The 26,209-nt window shown below is 52.9% G+C and overlaps 7 protein-coding genes across 7 annotated transcripts; 3 read left to right on the plus strand and 4 right to left on the minus strand.

Annotated features, from left to right (window-relative positions):
- Positions 1–28: 28 nt before the first annotated feature.
- Positions 29–1,454, plus strand: Z517_01062 (uncharacterized protein; the record flags this gene model as incomplete). Its single annotated transcript, XM_013434024.1, has 3 exons — positions 29–424; positions 498–629; positions 699–1,454. 3 exons carry the CDS (start codon positions 29–31, stop codon positions 1,452–1,454), a joined length of 1,284 nt encoding a protein of 427 aa, XP_013289478.1.
- A 184-nt stretch (positions 1,455–1,638) lies between these two features.
- On the minus strand, positions 1,639–2,766 carry Z517_01063 (uncharacterized protein; the record flags this gene model as incomplete). The annotated part of the gene is made up of 1 exon (XM_013434025.1): positions 1,639–2,766. The coding sequence occupies one exon, from the start codon at positions 2,764–2,766 to the stop codon at positions 1,639–1,641; it is 1,128 nt and encodes a 375-aa protein (XP_013289479.1).
- Positions 2,767–4,054: 1,288 nt separating this feature from the next.
- Positions 4,055–4,745, minus strand: Z517_01064 (uncharacterized protein; the record flags this gene model as incomplete). The annotated part of the gene is made up of 3 exons (XM_013434026.1): positions 4,055–4,203; positions 4,254–4,333; positions 4,381–4,745. 3 exons carry the CDS (start codon positions 4,743–4,745, stop codon positions 4,055–4,057), a joined length of 594 nt encoding a protein of 197 aa, XP_013289480.1.
- Positions 4,746–7,788: 3,043 nt separating this feature from the next.
- On the minus strand, positions 7,789–8,311 carry Z517_01065 (uncharacterized protein; the record flags this gene model as incomplete). The annotated part of the gene is made up of 3 exons (XM_013434027.1): positions 7,789–7,855; positions 7,995–8,217; positions 8,293–8,311. The coding sequence occupies 3 exons, from the start codon at positions 8,309–8,311 to the stop codon at positions 7,789–7,791; spliced, it is 309 nt and encodes a 102-aa protein (XP_013289481.1).
- Positions 8,312–9,396: 1,085 nt separating this feature from the next.
- Z517_01066 (uncharacterized protein) lies at positions 9,397–19,326 on the plus strand (the record flags this gene model as incomplete). Its single annotated transcript, XM_013434028.1, has 4 exons — positions 9,397–9,740; positions 9,799–11,858; positions 11,904–18,397; positions 18,445–19,326. The coding sequence occupies 4 exons, from the start codon at positions 9,397–9,399 to the stop codon at positions 19,324–19,326; spliced, it is 9,780 nt and encodes a 3,259-aa protein (XP_013289482.1).
- A 1,464-nt stretch (positions 19,327–20,790) lies between these two features.
- On the plus strand, positions 20,791–23,185 carry Z517_01067 (phenylalanine ammonia-lyase; the record flags this gene model as incomplete). Its single annotated transcript, XM_013434029.1, has 3 exons — positions 20,791–20,963; positions 21,028–21,134; positions 21,204–23,185. 3 exons carry the CDS (start codon positions 20,791–20,793, stop codon positions 23,183–23,185), a joined length of 2,262 nt encoding a protein of 753 aa, XP_013289483.1.
- Positions 23,186–23,906: 721 nt separating this feature from the next.
- Positions 23,907–25,901, minus strand: Z517_01068 (uncharacterized protein; the record flags this gene model as incomplete). The annotated part of the gene is made up of 1 exon (XM_013434030.1): positions 23,907–25,901. One exon carries the CDS (start codon positions 25,899–25,901, stop codon positions 23,907–23,909), a length of 1,995 nt encoding a protein of 664 aa, XP_013289484.1.
- Positions 25,902–26,209: the final 308 nt, after the last annotated feature.

Below are 26,209 nucleotides of genomic sequence, written 5' to 3' on the forward strand. Positions count from 1 at the left end.
TTTTCATTTGAAACGAACCGCACCAACAATGTCGCCAACCGAGGTCTACAGACCTGCATTTACAGATCCTCCTGGCACGAACCTCGCAGGCATCCCGGTCTCGAACCTCAAACTGTCCTCGCCATACGTGAGCTATGGCCTGCCGTACCAGGAAGCATGCGCCAAACACGTGCGCGAGACCTTTAACGCCTCGCGAGTGTACATTGTAGCGTCTGGGACCCTCTCGCGCGAGACCGACAGGCTGGACAGGCTGGTCGAGGCGATCGGCAGGGACAAGATCGTCGGTATCAAAAAGGGTATGACACCGCATACGCCGTGGTCGGAGATTCTGCAAATCACGGCCGAAGCGAGAGAGTCCAACGCCGACTGTCTTGTGACGTTGGGCGCTGGGAGTATCACCGATGGTGCGAAAATGGTGACACTTGTGTGTCTCTCTCCTCGGATCGCCCCTTGGGGAGTGTTTTGACTCAGAGTGCTAATCTAATATCCGTGTCCAGGCACTGGCGAATAATATCCAAACGGCAAAGGAGCTCGCCAGATATTCTTCAGAGAGCACCGACGTCCCTGCGACGGTGCATGAGCCGAAGGTGCCACTGATCACGATTCCGACAAGTCTCTCAGGTGGCGAGGTATTCAATACCCCCCTTTTACACTTCTTGAATTGCCTCTGTCGAGCCACGTGCTGATGACCCCCAAAGTACTTCAGCCTGGGCGGCGGCACGGACGACTCTACGAAGCACAAGGTGGCGTTCCTGCATTCAGGCATGGGCGTGAATTTGGTCATTCCCGACCCGGAGCTGTGCATGACGACTCCACCGTACCACTGGCTCAGCACGGGCGTCAGGAGCCTCGATCACTGCGTCGAGGCGCTGTGCTCGCTCCAAGGCACAGAGACGTCCGATCGAAAGGCTGAGGAGGGCTTGAGGCTGCTGGTCCCGAGCCTGCTCAGATGCAAACAGGACCCCGAGGACCGCGAGGCCCGGCACAAGTGCCAGATGGCCGTGATCCTCGCGATGGACAACATCCGCGCCGGGGTGCCCATGGGCGGCAGCCACGCCATCGGACACCAGCTGGGCCCGCTGGGCGTCGCGCACGGCGTCACCAGCTGCATCCTCTGTCCCGCCGTCATGAAGTACAACATCAAACACGCGGGCGGGAACACGGCGATCATCGACCGCCAAGCCAAGGTCAGAAACATCCTCTGGTCCGAGCCGGTGGTCGCGGACCTTCTCGCGCAAAAGGGTCTTGGTCAGGACAGTGCTGATCTTGGCGATGTCCTCGACGTCATTATTCGCGCGTTGGGCCTTCCCAGGACGCTCTCGGAGCTGGGGATCCAGAGGGACGTGCTTCCCGGTCTGGCGAACCGCGCGTTGGCCGACTTTTGGTCCCCGACCAATCCGGTCCCGCTGGTCAAGGCCGAGCAGGTCCAGGAGATTCTCGAGGCTGTCATGTGACATGCACGCAGAGAGACAGAGTGACGGAGAGACACACGGAGAGAGGAGGTGGGTACTTATGACAGAGAAGAAACCTACGAGTTCAAGCGATGATTCTTTTGAGCATTGAAAGTCATTCAGTCATGCGATCCAGATTCCCTGTGAGAAATTGTGCTTATCACTTTTTTTTTCTTTCGTTTTTTGACTATCCCTGCTGCCATGACTTGGTCGTCTTCCCCTTGAAACCCTTCGAGTCGAGCTCAGCCATCTCCTCCCTGCTCAGTCTCCATCCCAGCGCCTGCATGTCATCGGTGGCCTGGGATTCCCTCCTGATCCCCACTACCGGGATCGCGCCCTTGCAGATGTTCCAGTTCATACCCACGGCCGTGACGCTGACGTTGTACTTGGCAGCGAGCCGTCGCACAACTCGCAGAGCCGGCTCCAAATGCTCCATCTTGTAGCTGCTGAACCGGTACTCCTTTGCTGGTGGGTTTCCCTGTGTGTGTTTGCCCGAGAGACGACCCTTGGCGAGGGCCGAGTAGGATTGGAACACAATGCCGTGTTGCTTGCACGCCTCCAGCATGCCTTCGATCTCGGGCATGCGTCGCAGAACCGAATACTCGCACTGGTTGGTCGCGAGCGGTATGCCGTACTCGGCCAGCGCGTCTTGCATGGCTAGCATGTCCTCCACCGAGTAATTCGCCACGCCCACCGTCTTGGTCATCCCCTCCTCCACGCACTTGGCCATTCCTTTGGCCGCTTGCTTGATGGAGCTGACGTGGGCCGGTCCGTACACCAGATAGCAGTCGATGTAGTCGAGGTTCATCCTCTCCAACGTCTTCTTCAGCTGCTTCACCGGTGCGTCGACCGGGTGAATGATGTTCATGCCCGCGTCTACGATGTCGGGTAGCCACTTTGTCTGCACGATGATCTGTGAGCGGTCGACCCCACAGCTGTGGTTGTTGACCAAATCTCCCAGAATCCGTTCACTCCTGCCGCTGCCGTACACTTGAGCCGTGTCGACGAAAGTCATGCCTTTCTCGAGACACGCTTGCCACGCTTGCCGAAGAGATGGCAGTTCGTCGTCCGACCAGTGGAAAGTGGACGTGTCTCCCCACGACCACGCGCCCCAGACGATCAAGGGGATTTGGACATCTCTCCCATCCTTGCCGCGCAGTGTGCACCGAGAATCCAGCCGAGGCGTGAAGTCATCCGGCAGAACATGTTTCAGCCCGTCGTAGGAGGCGGGCAGTGGTTCAGGTTTCGATGACTGGGACTCTGACACCGCAGGCATGCCCGATGTGAGTCCAGCCTGCAGGATCTTCTGAGCCATCCTCACCGATCTCAAAAAGTTGTCTTGCGAGTGCTTGAGAGAAGGGCTCTCGAGAACCTCGCGGCGGATAGTGCACCCAGGTACATGCTCGCCACGAGCCCAGTGCACTCATTATAGGAGATAAAGGAAAGCACGGAATCACTTGCAACTAAATGTAAACGTCACAGCATTGATTGGCGGCGAGGTTGAGAAGTACCCAGCCGTGCCAGCTATTAGATCGCATCACTCATCCGGTTTCCCGACCCCAGCTGCCAAGGGGCGGCTGAGGAGAGAAAGTATAACGGGCTGATCAGACTGCGATATCCGTAGTACTCGTTGGATACACAAAGCGTCTCTTCCGTCTCTGTCATGTGCCGGTAGAAAGTCGGCAGGGGCACCGACTCTCATGTCCAAGTAACACGGGTGCATCCATCGATCCGGTCCCACAATCCCCCTTGATAGGGGTCCGTCGCCGGAATTACAGCCAGTGCATCTGGTTGCGGGAAAAGACTTCCAGGCATTGAGCCGTCCTTTTACGTCAGGTCGTATCGGGCTGCTTGGTCAAAGACGTTCAAGGCTTGGTGTTCCAACCCAGAAGAACACGTTTCCTGAAAATGTCAGCTGTGTAACGCGAAAGCAATTCTCACCAGCGTCATATGGGGGAGAGAGCAGCCTGTCGCGAAAGATGTTCGCAAACCACATCCCAAGAGGCTTACAATGTCCCTGTCAAGTGAGCACGGAGTTGCTTGCTCGCTGACAATTCAAGGACAGAAGGCCTGCTCAGTCAATCTCGTGGATGTCAAGGTTCGCAAGGCCCTTTTACGACGACTACCATAATATTTTGAAGGTCACGAGCCATCCAGATAAACGAGAAGTCAAAAGAGATCCAGAGTCACGAGACTATAAATGCCAAGGCACTAGCAGGGTTCACCTTAGTAGCTAGCGTCGCTTGCGTCGCTCCCTCCCGAGACTTTGAAACAATCGTGTTTCGCATTTACCAGCCTTCCCCATGTTCTTTCGGCTGGCGATAACGATATCGCTAACGCTTGCGCCCCTATCACCCGCGTCGTCGTGATAAATCTGGTTGTTGGAACCGGGTCAGGAGCCGACTTGCGAGGAATGATAGGTCGGTTCTCAGCGCAACTATCCAAAGCGGCGCACCGGAAAACGTTTCAAAAACCCATGTATATTCGTTAGAATGGTGGTAAGTGCCCTTGTTGCTGATGGCTAGCTCTACTAGACGCTCTCTGTCTCTCTCTCTCTCTCTCTGTTTGTACCTCTCCTAGCCCTCCTGTCCCCCCTTTATTTTCTAGGCTTCCGACTGCAACTGCGTCTGCAACTCCTTCCAAGTCGTGGCGACAAGGGGACATCCAACACCACTCCCGGCGCCTCCCCTAAAGTTCTGTAGGGTGATGATGCACGTCTGAAGACGGGTGAGCTGGTCTTGTGCAGAATTGCCTGTGCCAGGATTAGTGGGTTGGACCGCAGTGAGGATGTGAGGGATTTACCAGATGGGAAGGCCATCCCGGCTGCGACAGAGTCTTCGACGGCACTGGCGAAAGTGTTCAAGTCGGGTGGGCAGTTGCATCTGTTCGATGTCAGAAATCGTCGTTGTTGAAGCAGATGTCAACTTACGGAATGTTCACTCCATTGTCACCGACGCAGTTCGCAGTCCCGTCGGTTGCCTTGACACCTGGAGTAATGCCGAAGGGGGGAATGAGCGAGGTATCGACTGAGCCAGAGTTACCCCCTCCAGAAGCTCCCCCATTACCTGCCGCGGTGGTAGCAGCAGCAGGCGGAGGAGGGGCAGCTGTGCCACCAGCTGGAGGGGCCGCAGAGGTTCTAGTGACGAAGGTGCTGGGGGCGTTGCCATCGCCGCCATGGTTGAAGAAACCACCGTTATCACCACCTCCACCGCCACCACCGCCACGTCCTCTTTGGGCGAGAACGGGAATGGCCGGGAATGCGGCGGCGAAAAGGTACACAAGTGCGAAGCGCATGGTTGGATGTATAGATATCTGGGTGTGGATTCGTTGAGACCGGAGGAGTAAGAGGGTATGCGCTTCAGGCTAGCCGGGCTTTTGAATCGCTAAAAGGAGTGTGTGGGAAGCGAGAGACGGTGTATATACTACCAGTAGTAACCGCAGAATGGAAAGAGGCACGACCTGCGTACACAGAGAAAGAGAGAGAGACAGTAAGGATTGTGAGTGTCAACGAACGATTTTGCCCAGAGTTGAGAAGGGGCGGACTCGGTATGGGAATGTGATGGCAATATATACATATTTGCCCTGGACATGGAAAGCCACACTGATTGACAACAGGACTAGCACTGCGCCTAGATTGAGAAGTGATAGACGAAGCACTACGCAAAAAAAAGCATGGCTATTCCTTTGCGCTCAGTCTCGCAGTCGTCGTGATGCCGTTTTTGCAAATGGCATTTATTGGATGTTGAACGGATAAACCCCTGTGTTTGACACGGCGCAATAGGGGGACCCCCTTCTTCGCGTTTCACGTTTCGAAGATGCTGGTCTGCTGCCCATGATTGGTTGAGGATCGATCTGCACTTGACCCTGCATTCGGACGTCCGTGGGAATTGGGAGAAGGGCCTTGGAGTGAACAAACACATCGCCGTGTCTTTTGTTGGTCGCCCTGGTGGCATTGGCTCTCGGACGAGGAAATAAACTTGGACGTGGCGCATACAGAGACTCGGAGACCCCCCCAGGCGAGGCTGCCCCGTGTTTTGAAGGGCGCTTAGATAGAGCCCGTCCTTGGCACACGCTTCGATAACTTGCGATAACACTTTACCGAGAATGCGAAAGATCTGGAAAAGCATGCTCCCGTAACAAACCCACATATTCTGGGGGCAAGCGAAGATGCTCTGTGCACAAAGTCAACTCAACTTGAACCTCGCTACATTGTAGTAGTATTAGTAGTACTACTCAACAGGAAGAAGATCCCAAAGTTTTTCTTTTGTCTAGCTGCCACGTTGCAAACTGCCACAGGAAAGAAGAATGGGATTCCGAAAATTCAAATGACAGAACTCCCCTGTCAGTTTTCCGGTAGGATGTTGCGATCGGGTCAAATGCTCTTCTAATGACCTCTTCAAATGACCATCGCGAATTCGCGCCCAAACACTCGTGAACCAGATCTCTATGCCAATGACAACAAGTTGAAGTTGGAAATGACTAGTGCTCTCTCCGTCTCGTCGGTAGTGCTTGTAACTTATTGCTATCGATTCGAGCTTGCCCCTGCCTCAGGCCCTAGGATTCAATCTGGATGGCGACTGCCCAAAGAGTACTACTAAGTATTTAGTAGCCAGGGGATTCAGATGACCATCAGCAGCACTTATTACCAGCGACCGGGCAATTCGATGACTACGAGTACTGTTAGCAGGATGGCTCGCTCACGGTATCAGCGAGTGACAGTTAGTTGTCTTACTCATCTGTTCGCGGATACATCACCACGAACACGTGCGCCCCAGAAGCCAGCTAGACCATTCTGAGCGATTTCGGTGACGCGCTTCAAAGTTCAGCATTCGTTCATTCGTCCTTGGTACTGCTGCACACTGTTGGTCTAACGGAAGCAGTCTGCACATGCGGACTCTCATCTGGCAATAGCACAGTTGCTCAAGCTTTTCGTCTTGGTAATTGCACCTACTTAGTGCTATAAGCCATACTGGTTGAGAGTTCTCTGTCAAGTACTACTGAGTGAGTACGCTTATGCTTGTGTCTTCCTCCATCCGTCAGGAAAGATCAGGTCAAAATCAATTTCTGCTTGTTCTTCAAGAGGCAACTGCAAGATCTCATCGACACTGGAGCTGAGGCCGAGGTGAGATGCACTCACTAGCAGTGACGGTGTTCTGGGGGGAGTTTTAGAAAATCTATGATTAGAGGCGGAATAGTAACAACCAGTAGAATCGCTTTTCTGATCCTGGATCTTGTAGTAGCTCAGGACCATCCCAGGTCCAATGGTGTGGGAGAATGCCATTGAGCGCTCCTTCCACCGTAGTACCACTTGATAGTACTTAGTTTTACCGTTGTGTTACAACTGATATCGGCTCAGTGCTGGGCCTCTCATCCTGTTTCCCGACACCCTGTAGTTCTAGTAGTAGTATGCTAAGCCTCGTCAACAACTGCTTACAACGATGCCTTTGGCGGATGGATTGCGTTCGAACTTAGCGCGCTGGGAACGCGTCTTGTCCTTCTGGAGAGATGATATTATTGTACGCGTAAGCATTCTAAGTACTTGCTCCTCACCCCTAGTTGTTTGATGGCGTACAGATACGGTTTTGATGCTGCTTCGATATGGTTCTGATACTGCGCAGATATATCGGACGCACGTGATGCAGCATCGACACTGTATTAGTATCTTTGTTGTGTGTATAAGTTGTAGTATCAAACTCTGTTAAGAAGCCATAACCCCTGAAAAGTACTACTTAGTAGTACAACTATTCTAGCCGTCAGAAAGGCGAAGCAGAGTCCTTCTGATCTTTGTTGGTAGGAGACAACCCCACAACTTCCGCTACTGGAATCATGCGGAATATCATTCTTCTCTGTGTTGTGGTAAGTACTAGTAGTCCTGCTATGGTAGTAAAGTATTCACTGTCCGCCACTGCCGAGTGCTCTTCAAATGGCCATCGTGTCCTGTCCTGGGCTTGCATTTTGTTTCCTCAGGGACCTGCTGGATACTTCAAGTTGTACTTGGCTATGGTAGCCCCTAAAGCCTCGCATTTATGTCAGGAAGACTTTCAAGGCCATCTATTGCGTACTGGGTAGTAAGTGGACCAAGATGTTATAGGGCTGAAGAGAGCAAGCAAGGCGAGTTTCGGTTCTATCGAGATTGTGTTCCTGAACACTAAGTATCTTCTAGCTGAACCATCTTGTCTGACTTGTATGTCGAGATAAGTACTAGTAGTAAGTAGTAGTACTAGAATTGACATCTGGAATTTTTCTGTTGCCAACGATATATGAGCCAAACCACAGAAAAATGACTTCACCATAGCAGGATTTATGTTCAAAATCCAACGCTATAAGACTCGAGCACTCATTCTGCAAACTCGAGGTCATATGCCAATGTATCGTCGCAGAGCTCCTCCCTCAACTTGTGGACTCTATATTCCGGTCAGCATGAGCGCAACAATAGTGCTTTAGTATTGGATCAACTTGGAATTCTCCAAGACGAACTCCCTAGGAGACTTTGTTCGCGAAAGCCTCGACGGAAAATGGGGAGGCTCAGTGATGCCAACGTACTCCAGGTGAGCAGGGTGCTCAGCGTAGACCTTTACATCCTCGGCCTTGTCCAGGATCGCGACTAGCCCACAGTTGAATCCCTGACTTCTGTGCGCAGTCGATGCCAACGGTGTATTCACTTCGAGCTTCCGCAGGCCTGGGACCTGGCCGACCATGGCTCTCGCTTTAACACCCAAGTTTGAGAGTTGGACAGGTGTTACCCCGGGTTTGAGTTTGAACAGGACTAGGTTTGGGTCAACATGAATTTGTCTAGAGCCGACTATACAGACGGGAAAGGCAATGGGGCGATCTTACTTACCGATGTGATAGATAGGCATGGTTGCGGTCGGGTTTTCTGGTCGTAGATGAGTGAGACGTGTGGGAAGGAGAGCTGTAGGAGGGACTCTCTCAGCGATGACAGATATGGACGGGTTGAAGTCGCAATTGTGCTCGGGGGCATTCCCGATTTCAACGGTCCATCGGCCGGTGGTTGATTCCCAACTTCTCCCGAGGGCCGCAGTTTCGCAGTTTCGCAGTTTCCCCTCATCTTGTCCGGCCCATAATCCACTAACCAGTTCCGGCTAGTCAACGTCACCAAGGATTGTCCGAAGCTAGAAGCTTGTTTCCAAGATTCCATGTTTGCACAACCGCCATCCTCTCTTCGAGAGACTGCGAGCTTGCTCTTGGGCTTCATCTGAACGTAACGCGGGAATTCAACAGCTAGACCATACGGTAAACCTGACCGCAGCCCGGTTGGTCACACTAGTACTCGCTCGAGATGCGATCTCGAGGCCTATCCCAGACCCAAGGTTCTCTTCAAGAAACGTGCAGCCATTGTAACATCCACCGTTTAATGGTATGAATAGGTACAGTATATGAGCTGGAAGGTAGGTGGAGATGTCACATCCGAGATGTGGTCGATGGGATGGCCGAAGGAGGCAGCACCGCGAACTGGCAGTCGTCCAGACCGGGCAGGGCAAAATGTTCAGGTTGAGATAGGCTGAGGAGCTCACCTTTGATGCCGCAGGAGCATGTAAATGTTTGAGATGCTGCCGCAAGTGGAGTGGAAATCACAAACAACGCTTTGACTTCACAGCAATTGATGTTATCGCAATGTTTGACGTGAAATTACAGAGGCAGGTCTTTCAGGTCACAAAGTCTTCTTTCTGCCGCACCCTTGACTTTCACTGTGTTTTAGAATTGCCACACAAATCCTTCTTCTCAGTTGCCAGTCTATCTGATAACCTTCATAAGCCTACCACCAAGGTCGATAGAAAGAAATGTCCAAACCCAGCCCTAACGAGCCTCTGGGCTAGTTCATGGCATACAATATCGATCAACCGCACGCAGTTGACCTCCTCAACACCGCCATCGGCTCTCCCTGACCAAGCTGTTGCGATCACCTACGAGAATCTAATCGCCTATGGACACCACGAATGCCAAACTGCTCCGTGCAGTCGTCAACCACGTGGTTCTTCCGCCCAATCTACCTGAAAAAGTCGACAACAACCTTGAAGAGATTAATCGGGATCTTCTGCTGCGCGTCCGGGATGCCTGCCTTGAGTTGGATACAGTCACCAAAGGCGAATTCCAGCAACAGTTGGGCCTCCTACAGAGTTCACTGGATCATTGTCAAAACATCCACGCCTCGGTACATCTTGACAGCCTTCAACTCCAACGTGCATTCCGGAGACTGCAAATCGGAGAAGTTCTCGTCATTCACATTAGCGAGCAGAACGCAGGACTCTTGGTTAGACATGGTAACAGGTAAGCAAGCTTAACCTCAAGAACGTTGCTTCAATTGCAGTCCTGACAAAGTCTTCAGTTCCTTCAAGGGCCATGTCGTTTTTGAAGCCTTTGAAGTCTCTGCAAAGTCCCAAAAAGTTCTCGAGTCCCTGAGCGCACTGCAATGGGATTTTCCCACCTCTGCCGCGGCTATACCGGCCGATGTCTTCGCCGACGAAAGCTTCCAGCAAAACCTTGCCGAATTTCTGCAGAAAGCGAGTCTAGAAAGAGTCGATAGATTTGGAGCGGTCGTTTACAAAGCCAACTCACCGGCCCTTGAGACACGGGATACAAACGACCCTGCTCTAGTCACTGGTCTATTGATCACGTTGCTGGAGGGGATGGGCCAGCTGACCGCTACCTCTCCCATCCGCAAACGTGTCAGAGACGAAGTTTGCCGGAAAGACTCGGGCATCCCATGGAGAAGATCGCCGTTTTGGCTGCTTCTGCGGGTGGGCATCTTGCGCCTCCTAGAGCAAGCGACATGTCATTCGATCTCAAACGCCCTGTACAAAGCCCTGATGTGTGTCCTCCACGCCCAATTGTTGGGTCAGGTAGTCGGCTCTCAGGCTCCTGAACTCAGCCATCTCCTCCTGAGAAAGCTTGGTCGACGAGTAGCAAAACTGGAAAAGGATAGAGCTCTTGTTCCAGCTTCAGAGTCCAGGATATCAGACGCTTACAGTGTCCTTTTGGATAATCTTCGTCCTTTTTTCTTTGCCACGACAAAGCATGCGACATATCAACTCCAAAGTGTCTGGGACGGTCACAAGTCGAAAATTCGGCGTTGGATCACTCAACTGAAGACACGACAGGCCAGACCGGAGCACATGAAGCTCAGCTTGACGAATAGCGCTCTTTATTTTGACCACCTGAATCAACACCCACCTCTCAGGATCGCACACGGAGGATCATATGCCATGCCGCCCACACTGCTGGACTTTCTTAAGAAGTACTCGGAGCTCACGGAGCTGGAGGAAGGAATCTTGACCCGAAACACTCCAGTCGTTGCCGCCAACCATAAGACGTGGGTAGATTCAAGCATACAGCTTGCAAAACAAATCGAAACTTACCTTGGCAAATCGATCGACTCATTCGAGGTGGGAACAGAAGATCGCAGTTGTATGATTCTAACGACAATGTGGCTATGGGTTGCGATGGACAATCTGCTATGTCGCTTTATGCCCGAGTTCTCCAGGTCCAACCCAGTCTTCGCCCCACAAATTCTTGACTGTCTACGGCTTTCCTCGTACTCTGAACTGCGTCGCCTCAAGCAGGTCCAGACCTACCTTGCTCAGCGTCACTCGGGTGACACGGATACTGTCTCCTCGCGGACCGTCTTGGACCCTCCTATTTCAGGCTGTTTTGCTGATCGGTTCTACGAAAGTCTGCCCTCACATTCCGAGATTCACCTACTGCATCAAGGTATTGAGCAGACAGAGCAGACACGAAAGCAGGAGAAAGAGATGGAATGGACAGAAAAAGATACGAATCATCGACAATTGATGAGAGAGATCTCCGCCGCGGTTTGCCAATTCACCTTTGTTGGCCCCCTCCTGATTCCAGAGCATGATGAACACAAATGCAAGAAATGCATCTTGACGAAAGCTGCTGCCAAGCTTCGTATAGAAAGAATTGAAAAGCCAATGCCTCCAAACCGTGGTGAAGGAAGAGCTGTACTGCTGGAACTGCTCTGCCCGGCCGCTTACGCAGCATACCGCGAAGCCACGTGGGCTATCATCGCCAGGCTTGCGCTTCCAAACATTGAAAAAACAAAGAGTGAACCTCTCACCATGGTTGAAGGCTACTACGCCGAATTTCGCAGAGCACGGCGGCCGAACGCTAGCAAGAAAGGACTTACTCTGGCCTCCCGAACGAAATCGTTCTTGCAGACGCACTACCGATTCGCCAACTTCCCCATTGCCTGGGAAAGAGTTACTGTCAACAATGGACTAAGATTCGAGTACTACGATTGCACACGTAAAGTGTGGCTTGCCGAACATACACATCGAGTTACATTCAGCCACCACTGTATGATCCCTCTCCCTCGGCACAGCCCTTTTGCCAGAATCGCTTTCCCTCCCAGGATTTTACCTGAGAATAGTGACAATGGATCCGCTAAAAGTGTATGCGTTACTCGTCGGGGAGCTATTGCGAAATACTTGAGTGCTGATGCCGATATTACATCTAACGAAATCCTCGCCGGGCTGCCTCGGTGCCCTCAGGCCCTCGGTTTTCCAGAATTCCTAGCCTTCCAAGGACTCATATGCGGCAATGGTCGTTTGTGGCAGGCGATTCTTGTTGAGCTAGGCTCCTCGAATCTCAACTTCAGCTCCGAGGCCGTCATGATTTTGACTAAATCATTAATTTGTCGAACCGGTCCTATGAGCGAAGACACCGACCATGTGGCAAATGCTGTCTTTCGCGATCCTAGCTTTTGCAGAGCCCTGTTGAGCCAGACTGCACGACGTCTGCAGATGATAAGCTCAAACCCAAGTGAGCATTACTGTATGGAAATCTTGATCAGCTTGATTCTGAAAGTGAATGCTGTCGGAGACAACGGCTCGTGCGAACAAACTTCGCAGTTGCTTGAAGTGGCCAGAGGAATCACCATTCAGTGGATCAGGATGCTCCGTAAGGAGTTCTGTGACACAACGAACGACAATGCCTCCGCGCGAATCTCATATTTGATTCTGTGGGCTGCTTTGTTGTGCAGACGAACATTCTCCATATTCACCCAAGAACAGCCGATGAGCCTTCAACCGTCGACGATTGATGTCGTAGGGGTGCAAGACAACAGCACAGTCCTCATTCCTTTACCAGCACTGACCTCACTCCTGGAAGCTTCCATCGCTCTACACGAAAATCAACCAGTTGAACCAGAGAAACTCCAACCCACGCTTCGCACCACGTTGATTCGCGACATCAAAATGATTTTCCGTCTTCAGGATTGTCTGGAACGTTCGCTGGAGAAGTATCCCAGCTCTTTGATCATCGCCGCAGTCCAAGCAAATGTGATGAGCCGTGAAGCTATATCTATCCGATCGACGTCATTCAGTTTTGTGGAGAGTTCAGACGGGAAGTGGGCAAGCTTGAAGCTTCCAGGCAGTCGACGCACGGAACCGCAAGTCATCCAGTTTCACCTCATTGCAGGAACGGTACTGTTAAACGGTAGGACTGTGGAAAAGGAGCTTCCGCACGAGATTCGCCGCTCGGCAGGACTATGCCGGCTTTTCCCACACCAAAAACTCATTGTCTGGCCCTCCGCTGCCCATGGAATGACCTACAAGGTTGGTTTTGATATCGAAGGCCACGAAGTTCACCTTGGATTTCGGCAGGATGTTCTCGTTGTCCGTGCTTGGACGAAAGATGCAGTACTCGAATTCATACCTGACTACATTTTCACGAATGAAGCGTCCTCTGATATTCCCGCATCATTGATTGAAAATTGTGTGCATTGGCTCAACTTGGGCGAGAATGTCATCGAGGTCAGGAAGGAGCCGCGGATATGGAGATCTATACAGTCGAACTGGAAAATCGATCTCCGTAGCTTCATGGCCAAGCGCAGAGACTCGATACTGCTTGACCCAGGCAGTAACCTCGCTCATCACTTTGCGAGTATGTTCAAGGGGTTCGAGGATCCACGACACATCACGGTATTCCAGCCTCTTCGGGGTGCGATTCAGGTCGAGCTTCGTCGCTTCGAGCTCACTTTCTTTGTCAACATCGACGGCTTCTTGGAATGCCAACAGTTTCGGGCGGAGATCGACGTGAACCAGGATGCAGGAACCTGGTATGGCCTTACCTCGAAGATCGTCCTCCGCGACGTCGATAACCGGAGACGCCGAAGTGTCATCGTGCCATTAGGATCTCCGACAGTGCAGCGTAGGGGAATCCATGTGAACGTCGAGATTCGAAACAGCGATCCTGTTTACGCTCGTTACTTCTTGGACGACGTCTTGGGAAGGGTGACCTGTGCATCAGAACCTAGACTGTTTTACACCAAAGCGTTGCTGCACGCATATACCTCCTTCTGTCTTCCAGACCCGCTGACAGGTAGGACGGGGACTGAGGAGGCGTGCCATATTCTGCAGTCCGGGAGCTCTCAGCCGTATGGACCGCTCAATAATGCCAATAGACAGCTCCTCGATGCCATTGCGAAACTGGCTCCAGTGCGGCAATACTACCCGCCAGACCTCCGGAGGCTAGAAAAGGTGTTATGGAATGAAAATCTCACATATTGCATACAGCATGACCAATATCGCTCGCTCGTTGCTGAGATCAACCAAAAGTCCGTACTACTTTCTCAGTTTGACTTGGACCACGATATCGCCACTGAGACCCAGGATTTGTCGGGAGCAACGGACAACGTGGACACAGAAGAATCCATTCCGCATCTTTCTAAGAGAAGTCAGGCTCGTCAAGGGCTTTATCGGCGGCCCCGTGCAGCGTCGACCAGTCCTGGAGATGCTCCGGACCTGTCCTATAATCCACGTGGTTATCAAAACTACCAACAAAGCCAAGAGCACGTTTTCCAGGCTGCTCGCTTGATTCATACGTGGCCAGCCAAAGTGCCCTCTCCAACATTGTTGTCGTTGATGTTTCAGAACTGGCCTTCTATCGGTGGTTATGGCGACGATTCTGTCAGATTTGAACCAGTGCGGCTGACGGAGTGCCTCGATGTTGATCTTGCCTCCTCTTGGGGCCAGTTGGTCAACTTTTATCGCATGGAAGGCCGCCCGGAAGCAAAGTACAAACTCATGTTTCTGACGGCCCTGATATGTTTCAGAGAAGAAATCAACATGAGGGCAGTCCAGACCCTTGTCGCCTTCGCAATCCTGGATGATCTCAAGAACATCGATTTACCGTCTTGGCCTTCGTACACGCAATTCCGCCCTGGGTTTCGTCCAAAGACTGATTATTTCCGACAACTGTTGATCCCATGTACCCGATCCTTCTCAGCGCCACAGATACTATCACACACTCAGAAAGAGAGGAAGGCCGTCGATGCTGCAAGAAAGGAGCATGAAGCTAGAGCTCTGGAACAGCTCGATGCTCTCACAGGATTCGCGTGCCATCAGTGGCCGTGCCCTCAGCCGAACTTCGAAGGGTTTACAACGGATGTCTTAGACTTGGCCACAGCTTCGGCATTGATTGCAAGGGAGTGGAGTGCCATGTTTCGAAACCACGAATTTGAAGAGCATATACAGCAAGTTCAGGATGTCTTGGATAAACATCGCTCGCCCCTGCCTACAAGAGGGAAGATCCAAATCAATCACTCTTCATCACCATCTGCGCCACGAGGTTTCCCATTGATATGCTCTCACTTGCTCGAGAAGGAGGGGCCGAGGATGGCAAATCAGGATGCCGTGGTTCAGAATCCAGCTTCCTGCACAAAGAGAACAGACGTCAATCACTCCAGTCACGACATCCACGAGTTGAGACGGATTGTTCAACAAATGCCTATGTCAAAATCCTTTGTTAGGCATGAATACCTTCGCGGCCTGCTCAATTCGATATCGGCCCTCGAAAGCCATCGAGCAAGACCTGTCGAAGAAATTTCAAGGTTTGATATGAATCAGCTGAATCAATTTATCGCCGAGGCAGAGCATGCCGTGAGTTCGCGATTTGATATGCTAGTACAGGCTTTTCAGAGAGACGAGCCTGGGGCGACCTGGCTACATGCAGTTGGGATCTGGCCTTTAACAACCTATGTATCTGTCCTCGAGACTCTGCGCAGCAACAGTTCCATTCCACTAACAGCATCAATGCGAGCCGCCGTTGTTGATTTTGGCGTTGCAATCACTCAGTTGCAGCGATTTCTTCGCATACAGGACGCATCTCTTCGCAGAAAGTCTCATCTTCACGAAGAATTGAAAAACCCGGGTCATTCCAATTGGAATCCGAACGAATATCCCGACTGGTTACTTCTAGAGATCGATACAAATACTCTCATCCGTCCCATTCAGGTCGAGGTCGCACTGGCCACCATATCGCCGGCGTCTGGATCAAACTCAGTACTACAACTAAACATGGGCCAGGGAAAGACGTCAACAATCATTCCTCTGGTTGCGTCTGTCTTAGCGAATGGTCAGTCACTGTGCAGAATTGTCGTCCCTAAGGCTCTGCTGTTACAGACTGCACAACTACTGCAACTACGACTGGGCGGCCTCTTGGGGAGAGAACTACGCCATGTGCCGTTTTCCCGCCGCACTCCCTCCAATCCAGAAAATATTCAGGCGTATGGGGAGATCCACAAAGCCATTTTGAAAAGCTCCGGCGTCATCATAGCACTTCCAGAACACATCATGTCTTTCATGCTCTCTGGTCAACAACGGCTGGTGGATGAGAAAACCCAAGAAGCCACCCAAATGATCAAAGTGCAAAAGTGGCTTACCGGGAAGAGCAGAGATGTATTCGATGAAAGCGATTTTACAATGGCAGTCAAGACGCAACTTATCTATCCATCCGGCCCGCAAATTACTGTCGATGGCGGCAACTATCGTTGGGAGGCAATAGAAGCCATCCTCAAGCTTGCCGAGTCACACTTGTATGTGCTGGAGCGGTCGCATGAATCGAGTATTCAAGTGGTCCGTCGCGAGACTGGGGGCTTTCCGTTCACCTACTTCCTCCGGAATGACGTCCAAAACGCGCTGATCCAGCGGATCGCGAATGATATCTGCAGTGGGCGAACACCGCTGTTGAACGCAGAGAACTTCTCCTCGTCTGAGATAGAGGCCATAAGATCGTTCATTACAGAGGCAAGACCGCATCAGGCTGTGAATGCGTGCATCTCGGACATTTACAAGAGCAGCCAGACTGACGGTAGCATCATATATCTCCTTCGTGGCCTCCTTGTTCATCGGATCCTCATCCTCACGCTGAGCAGACGATGGAACGTTCAGTATGGTCTCCATCCCCTGCGAGATCCAGTGGCGGTCCCATATCTAGCCAAGGGTGTCCCGTCACATCTTGCTGAATGGGGTCACGTTGACGTGTCATTACTTTTCACCTGTCTCTCTTTCTACTACCAAGGACTATCTCCGCAGCAGCTAAAACAGAGCCTGGAGCAGATTCTAAAATCGGATGACCCGGCGAGGGAATATGAACAATGGACCCGAGACAGCACCAGACTGCCCGATCGACTTCGAGATTGGACGTCCATCAATCTTGAAGACAGCCTCCAGCTGTTGGAAATATGGCGCGGCGTCTGCCACAACATTGCGGCTATCGACTATTTCCTCAACAACTTTGTGTTTCCGAAACACGCCAAGCAGTTCAAGGTCAAGCTCCAAGCCAGTGGATGGGATCTTCCTTTAGCTGGCAGCGGAACCAGCCTGACCACAGGCTTCAGTGGCACCAACGACAACCGCTTGTGCTTGCCGCTGACCATCAAACAGGACGACTTGGTGGAATTGGCGCATACCAACGCTGAGGTCTTGACTTATCTGTTACAAGACCGGAACCGGCAATACAGCCTTGCAGGCTGGAGAGATGTCTCCCACGGACGGAGCGTCTACCGAAGACTGAGCGAGCCTGATCTTTTAGGCAAGCTGTTTCACAAGAAAATCCGCATATTGATCGACTCTGGTGCAATCATCTTGGAGATGACCAACGCGACACTGGCAAAGATGTGGCTTGATATCGATACAGAGGCAACAGCTGCCGTGTATTTTGACGAGAACAACAAAGCCACTGTCTTGTCTCGAAGTGGGCGACGGATTCCCTTACTGGCATCGCCCTTTGCAGATGATCTGAGCGGGTGCCTCGTGTACCTTGACGAATCTCACACTCGAGGCACAGATATGAAATTCCCGCCCGATGCTCGAGGTGCAGTGACGCTCAGTCTCGGTCAAACCAAAGACCACACCGTTCAAGCCGTCATGCGTCTTCGGCAATTGGCAACCACTCAATCGGTCACGTTTTTCGCACCACCAGAGGTCCACCAGTCGATTTTGGACTTTCGTAACAAAGGAGAACACTGGCATCTCACCTCTCGTGATGTGGTGTGCTGGCTTCTAGAACAAACCTGTCAGGGCCTTGAAAACCTCCAACCACTCTATTATGCTCAAGGCCTCAACTACTGCCGGCGAACACAAGCGGAGCGTGACCACCCCCTATTTTTGACGCATCCAGCTGAGCGACTTGCCTACTTGAACGCTCTTCGGAGCTACGAACAGCATTCTCTGCAAGCTCTTTACGAGCCACGTTCGGCGAAGCCTCGAAAACGTGTTCGAGATGAAAAGTTCGATGAAAGTCTTACCAAGCATGTCAAGCAGCTCGAACGACGACGGAAGGCCTTTCATGACTCCGGAAATGCCGTGCACGCCTCAGCGTTGCAGGAGGTTGAGCAGGAACGTGAAGTTGCCGTGGAAGTGGAAACGATCCGTGAAAGACAAAACCCGTTATACTTCCACCCTCAGACCTTTTCTGGACTCGCCGCAGAGATCAGACATTTTGTACAGACGGGGTCGTTAAGGGCTGATGACAAGGTCTGCGAAAGAGCATTTTCGTACATGGCTCGGACTGAGACCAGCCTGAAATATCCCGCCAGTCTCCCGGCGACCCCACAACTGCTTGTCTCTGCGGAATTCCGGCGTGCGGTCATAGTGCCTTCTGGCAGACCTAATGATGACTTTTTGGTAAGTACGTCGTATCCATCGCTGTTCTTTACTGACTTTAATTGCAGCGCGACGTCCAGTATATTCTCTGGAGTCTGGCCACAGAGACAGCAATCCTCGTGAGCCCGGAAGAGGCAGAAATTTTGAATGACCTCTGCCGAAATGCCCCGAAGAGGGTGGTACATCTTCTGACTTACGCGGCGCCTGTCACGCAGAAGATGCTCCAGTTCAACGACTTGAATTACTATGCCGTACCACCGCTCCCACTGGGCTGGTCCGCACCGACGTGGCTGAAGATCCAGGTTGGCATATTTGCCGGTCGTCTTTACTTTCCGTTCGAAGAACTCGAGCAGATCCGGTCCTTTTTGGGGCTGCAAGATAGTCAACTAATCCGCACCCACAATCGACTGGATTCGGCCATTGAAGAATCGCAGATTGATGATGTGGGCACTTCCGATGACAACCAGACTCTTGCGAGTGAACAACAACAGATGGCCAGTGACGTGGCAGAAACCCAGCAGGCCCAGGCCGCGAAGATGGAAGCTGCCAAGATGCTGATCTTCCTGCACGCATGGCTTGGTACCAGGAGTCGGGGTCAGGACTTTACTCACACTCCAATGGGATACATTTGTGCACGGAAACTATTGACAGAGGATCACCCATTCTTCCGGACGGTCGCCGACGAATGGGTTAGGACCAAGGTCATTCATGGCATATCTGAGGACAATTCGGACAATCAGGTTGGCACGCAGGATGGCGATCAGGATAATGCATCCGATCTGGAGGATGAAGAGTTGGATGAGCGGCAGAAACTGACGGAGGAAGAATTGAGACAATCGGAGGAGATGAATTCAGGACAAGAAGAAGACATTACCGTCCCAGCGGTTGGTGACGACAACCAGGAAGCTGCTGAGAGTGACGTTGCAGAGCTAATGTTTGATGAGGATTGAAGACCTGTTGGTGGCCTTGGGGATATGTTGGCTGGCAGAGAAGGCCTCGTTGGTTGTTCGAATGGCATTCGTCAGGTCAACCATCGGATGTTGTCAAACATGCTGATTGACCAGGCATGTCCAGGGGATGGATGGAAGAGTGTATGATTTGGAAACAACATGTGCTTTGCATTGCCTCTGAGAGGTGTTTCAAAGTGTATTGAGCTGGAGCTGAGAGTCTGGGATTGAGCTTAGCTTTATCGGTCCACGAGTCTAGCGAAAAGGGCTAATGCCTCGATTCCATGTATCAAGGAAGAACCGAACAGAGCAGAACAGAACAGAACAGTGTCGTGCGTTTGTGCCATGGAAAAGGATTTCTTTCATCCTATTTACAGATGTCATAGATCCCGCCCCCCGATGGTCTCGATGCATGCCCCTGGGTTTCACCGAGTATTCCACCGTAACTCGTAACTGTAGCTCAAACGATGACAATGACATTGACGATTGCATGGACTTGTAAGCCTGTGAGAGACTTGAGGATGTGTGTGTATGTATTTATGGCTGTGTGTTTTGTGCTTGTATGTGTTTGTCTATCCACCTTAGGTATGTTTGTATGTATGTATGTACTCGGAGGATATGATTCTCATGCATGCATGCCCGTGTGTCTGCCTGTCGGTCTGTTGGACCCCTTTTTCTCCGCCCCTCATTTCTCTCTCCCTCTCTCTATATTGCCCTTCCGTGACCGCAGTGGTGATAAACCAGCGTCCCCTTACCAGAGGACGAGAACCCCATGTCAAAGCCCCAATCCTAGCTCCAGCCCCTGGACCACTTATCGTGCACGAGGCTGTAGGGCTGTAAGGCTGTAGGGCTGCGGTGGAAAATAGACGACGCCTGATAGATGATGGATCCACCTATGTGTGTGTCCAAGGCCCAGACCCTGCAAACATACAAACGTCCAAAAAATCGCCTGCATGTGCTCCGTAACCTGGGCGTCTTGGGCGTCGTGCTTGTTTGCTACGCTGCATCAACGTGGCAAGATCCGGGGTTTGTGGTGAAAGCTGTGGCAGTGTGGCGGTTTGCAGTTTGATGGCAAACTGCGCAACTTGAGTACATGTCCACTGTATGTTTGTATGTTTGTGTGATGTGTTTGCTTCCCTAGTAGAAACCCATGAAAGGGCCCCAACCAAGACATTGTGTAGTCATCATGTACAGAGATACAAAGAGAAAAGCCGGTGCGGGTGATTGATTGACTGGGAGGTGGTCGGCAAGGCTGCCTCGACAGAGAAAGACCACCTTGTCACTGTCACCGCCATCACCATCACCATCACCACCACTACCCCTGAGTGCCAAGCGAAAAACTCCTCAGCTCAAAAGCTGCTTGTCGTGTTCTCGTACACATTCTCTTCCCAAACAGCTTCCTACACAGCCCCTCAATACCTGCTGTTCGACACGGTCCGATTTTCTCCGGGAACCAAGAAAAGTGCAATGACGGTCAACCCGCCGTCACCTGGCCGATCTCGCGCAGGCAAAAAACGCCCAACGCCACATCTCAACGCGACATGTGAGCTCGTGGCACGCGTCCAGGTGTTGGCCAGGGAAGGCGACGTGGAGATAAATGGACATGAGCTTGACATTTCCACTGTAGTTGCCGTGTCGAGGTGCGTTGCTCCCAGCCAGGAAGACTGCGCAGACAGACATTTCCCTCTGACCACGGAGCTCCAGATTTGGCTGCAAGCCGTTTATCGAGCGAACTCCCGAGCTGCTGGAAAACATCGAAGCAGGGCAAGACATTCTGTACGCTCACCTTGGAGGTGGTAGCAAGCTTTATGGTGAGCTCAGTGACAGGGTTTGTAACCGCATTGATCCCTCCCCGAGGCTGACAGGGCACCAAACAACAGGCATCAACACCGGCTTTGGAGGCAGTGCGGACCTTCGCACCAACGAGCTGCTCTCCCTCCAGCGAGCTCTGATCCAACATCAACAGTCGGCCGTCCTCACCCCAAGAGATCTCGGAGCAGTGCACGATGGCCACGAAGAGACCAGCCCCCATTCCATGCCTTCAGCGTGGGTCAGGGGTGCCATGCTGGTGCGGTGCAACACCAACATCCGCGGCCACTCGGCCATCAGCCTGCAGATTGCCGACACTCTTGTGGAGTTTGTCCGGAGAGATATGACACCCATAGTGCCTCTCAGGGGTTCAATCTCCGCGTCTGGTGACCTCATGCCACTCTCGTACATTGCTGGAGCCTTGCAGGGAAATCCAGACACATTCGTCCGAACCGGAAAAGGCAAGGATTTCAAGGTCATGACCGCTCGAGAAGCATTCAAAGACATCGAGCGCTTGAATCTGGACGATGAGGCGAAGCATGGCAAGCAACTGGTCAATGGCAGGAGCATCGAATACTCACCCATCGTCCTCGGACCCAAGGAAGGGCTAGCATTGGTGAATGGGACGGCGCCTTCCGCTGCGGTGGCCTGTCTCGCGCTGTACGAGGCGAACCAGCTTGCAATCCTGTCGCAGCTCATCACCTGCCTTTCGTCGGAAGCTCTGGCGGGAAATGTCGAGTGGACTCATGCATACATTGCAGACGTCCGTCCTCATGCCGGCCAAATTGAAGTCTCGCGGAACCAGCGGTCGTTCTTCGAAGGATCCAGACTCGTCGAGGGCCTCGACCACGCCAATCGTCACAAGGAAGGGATTGTGCAGGATCGGTATTCCACGAGAACCTCCTCTCAGTGGATCGGTCCATTGCTGGAAGACTTGCTTCACGCGTCTGAGCAATTGAAGGTCGAGCTGAACGCGACGACCGACAACCCGATTGTTGACCTTCAAGCACGCGAGGTCCACTGCGGCGGCAATTTCCAGGCCACGTCGGTGACAATGGTTGCTGAGAAGATCAGACTGTGTCTCCAAATGATCGGGAAGATGCTCTTCGCCCAGACGAGCGAGCTGATCAATCCCGCCTACAACAACGGGCTGCCACCAAACCTGGCCTCGGACGACCCCAGTCTCTCCTTTTTTGCCAAAGGCGTCGACATCAATATGGCGGCATATCAATCAGAGCTGGCCTTCCTGGCCAACCCAGTCAGTTCTCACGTGCAGTCGGCGGAAATGCACAACCAGGGGATAAACTCGCTCGCTCTGGTTTCGGCCCGCTATGCAATGCAGAGCGTTGAGATTGTCCACCTGATGTCAGCGTCGGCCATCTATGTTGGGCTTCAGGGCGTCGATCTCCGAACCATGCACACGACCTTCCTAGCGCAGTTCAAGGACGTTGCCGAGGCTACCATCCGCAAGACCTTTAGATGTTGGATGGCGGACAATGAGATAAAGCTACTCGCAAGCGATATATGGGCGTCTATCCGTAAGACATGGTATGCCACCGCCAGCAGTGACGCCGCAGATCGATGTGAGAAGGTCGCAAAGGCCACCGTGGAGCCGATCTTGAGCTGCCTGCACCAATTCGACCAGAAGTACCGCGACCAGGGATCTTGCCAGGAGCGATTTGCGCGCGAGCACAATGCCTGGTTGGAGGCGCTGCAGAAGGTCATGTACGACGCGTTCCTGCTCCACCGGGCCAGCTTCTTCGACCGTCCCACGACGCCCGAGTATCTAGGCAAGGGCACCAAGATCCTCTACCACTTCGTGCGGGAGGAGTTGGGCGTGCCGTTCCACCGCGGCCACATCGAGGATCCTGTAATAAGGAACAATCTGGACGGACGTCCTGTCAAGACGATCGGGTCGTGGATCTCTGTCATTTACGCGGCGCTGAGGGATGGGAGGCTGTACGATGTGGTGATGAAGGCAACGCAGAAGGGGACCTCCGCCACAATTGCCACGGCGGATGCACCGAGGATGGACTTGTCATCAGGAAGGTAAGCGGTCGATTGCTACCCTGAGAGAGAGAGAGAGAGTAAGAACCTCTTGCTGCGAGGATGTGAGCGTTTGGAGCTGCTGTGGCAATAGAAAGAGGGAGTATGTGTGGCATTGTCCGTGGTCAGAAGAGAAACAAATGTGGGTGTTTATGGTCGCTGTTTCAACACCAGCCATCCGAGGGGCGCGGCCGCGCCAGCTAGCCAGCCAGCCAGCCAGATTATGTATAATAACAAGACAGAGAACGTGTCATGTGCCGTGTATCAAGGTGATATTGCAAGTACACTCATACATACATGGCATGTTCAAGCACGAGCAAGGAACATGAACCTGACTCAGTCGGCACTGCGTCAGTGTCAGTCGTATAGACTGCTTTTTGTTCCTTGCGTCTGTCTGTGTCTGTCTGTGTCTGTCTGTGTCTGTCTGTCTGTATTTGTCTGTCTCTCTGACGACAAGCCTCCCTTCTTCCCTTTCCCTTCCTTCCTTTTTATGTATTTTTGCACCCATGTCTGTCCATCCTTGACCTCATGGCACGCACGCTGCCTGGATCATGTCTTGTCATGTCTTGTCGTTTCAGGCCATGCCATGTCGTGAATCCTCCTCATTGTCGTTGCATTGTTCTCACTACTTGGTGCACTGTAGCGTAGCGTAGTTCAGTGCAGTGCAGAGTAAATAGTATAGTGTGACGGGTTCAGATGATCTAGCTCTTCCTCGCGGCCGATGGCTTTTACGTCCAGGCATCTTGAAGAACGAGCTTGTGAACCTGGTCCTGGTCGTCATGGTCTTGGTCATGGTCGTGGTTGTGAGTGTGATGAGACATGTTCTTCTCTCCACCACCACATCCACCTCTACCATCGCTGCCACTGTCATCCCTGCCATCGCTCTGCTGACCATCGCCGTGAAGACGAGTCAAGTTGATCCGGAAAGCAGTCAGCTCTACCACGTCATACCTCGTCCATCCACCATCATCATCCTCCTCCTGCTGCTGCTGCTGCTGCTGCTGCTGCTCCCCTTCGACCCCATCTACCGCGTCTCGGCGCCAGAACACAATCTCATTCAGCGGTTTGCCCGCATACATGTGCGTGTCGACGTCGCTGGTGCAGAAATCTTCCCATACATTGGTGTTGCTGGAGCTCGAGCTGGATGAGGATGTCGGTGAATGTCCAGAACGACCTAGAGTAAACGCGATGCGCCACAGTTCGCCCTTCTTGGCCGCTTGATCCCGATAGAGCGACGTGGGGATCACTTGGAGGCGGATGTCATATTTGTCCGGGATGCGAAACTGGGCGGGGAGGATCGCGAGCACGTCCGTGCCGTTGGACACCCACTGCGTGATCTCCAGGCCGTGGGCGTCCGAGTAGGACAGGCGCAGCGAGGAATTGATGGCGTTCTCGGGGCCGGCGGCGGTAAAAGTCCCCGTGTACCGGTGCCGGGCCTGGCGCCTGGCGAGGCGGTCCGCGGCGCGGATCAAGGGCACCGTGACCAGCTCGACGACCTGGTCGAGAAAGCTCTCGTCGCCGCCCGTGAAGATGGTGATGCCCAGCTCGTACTCGGGCACGAGCACGATCAGCGTGCGGTACCCCGGCAGCCCGCCGCCCTTGGTGAAGAAACTGACCGTCCTGGCCGGGCTGCCCGGGATGACGTGGTCCGGGCGCAGGATCTCCCACGGCATGCCGTAGAACGACTTCAACCCGGGCGCGAACGACACGGGCACCAGCCAATTGACCTTGGCGTCGGCCACGTTGCCGTATTCTTTCAAAACGTGGCGCAGGAAAACCGACATGTCGCTCGAGGGGCAATACAGCCCGCCCGTCGGGTTCTGGACCCCTTCGTCGACGTCCCAGTACCACGCGTTGCCCTTGGGGAGGATGGCGACGGAATCTGGTGGTTTTCGGAACGACGTCGCCGTCATTTCCAACGGGCGCAGGATCGCCGACTCGATGTACTCTTCGTAGCTGGTCCCCGTGACGTTGGCGAGGACCAGGCCCAGCAGCTCAAACGCGATGTTCGAGTACGTCGACTTCTGGTTCGGCGCGAACACGGGCGGCTTGTCCGACATGTAGTCCAAAAGGTCCGCCGGCGTGCACGGCTTGTACTCGTTGTACTCGTCACACTTTGGGAGGCGTGACCATTCTGGCGCGGACGGAGGTAGTGGAGGCAGTCCGAGCACGGTGGGGTCGGGAAGGGCCTTTATCAAGTCGCTCTGCGCCCAGTCGCGCGGGATACCCGAGAACTGGCTCGCGAGCGACCTCAGGGTGATGTCCTCCCAGGGGATCGTCCCGCCGCTTTGGTGCTTGAGAGCTGGGATGTACTTGTCCACGGCGTCGTCGAGACTCAAGTTGCCCGCAGCATGTTGTTGCAGGATCCCCAACACCGTGAAGACCTTGGTGATGCTGGCAATGCGGTAGGAACTGCGTCCGTCGACGTGCTCAGCTCCCGGCCTCTCCGGGTCTTTGTCGGCGGCGGTATGGAACGTGGACCACAGCGTCGAGTGGGGGGAAGTGACCTCTATAGAGTAAGACGATGTGTTGAGGTCTGGGCTGGTGGCGAAAAGCGACGACAGAGACGCTTCGATGTGCTGAAATGCTTCGAGGAGCTCGGGTTGCGGGCTAGAGTATGTCGGCGGCGGGAACACGGGGGTCTGTGAAAAGCACGCTGCGCCAATGAGGGAGATGAAGCTGAATGTCGTCAAGAGAATGGCCGTCCTGGAACGAGGAGCCATGTTGACATTTGAAATGACTCTTGGGTCTCACCAGAGATTGTATGATGTGGCCTTAGGAATAGGAGCTATACTGCGCAGTGAGCGAGTCTGCCGCTGGCCCAGAAGACTGTCGCATTCAGGAGAGAAATCCCACAAAGGTCCTTGGCCATGCACGATATATAATCTGTGGTCGGATTCAGGCAGCAGCTTTTTCACGGTAAGAGAAACCACCATGAATGACAATTGGGGAAATCTAACAAAAAGAGGGGCTTCTCAGTTCGCAGCGAGTGGCTTTGGGAGAGAGCTTCGAAAATGGCGGTGACTGGGAT

The sequence above is a fragment of the Fonsecaea pedrosoi genome, assembly GCF_000835455.1.
Source record: "Fonsecaea pedrosoi CBS 271.37 unplaced genomic scaffold supercont1.1, whole genome shotgun sequence".
Taxonomy (NCBI): domain Eukaryota; kingdom Fungi; phylum Ascomycota; class Eurotiomycetes; order Chaetothyriales; family Herpotrichiellaceae; genus Fonsecaea; species Fonsecaea pedrosoi.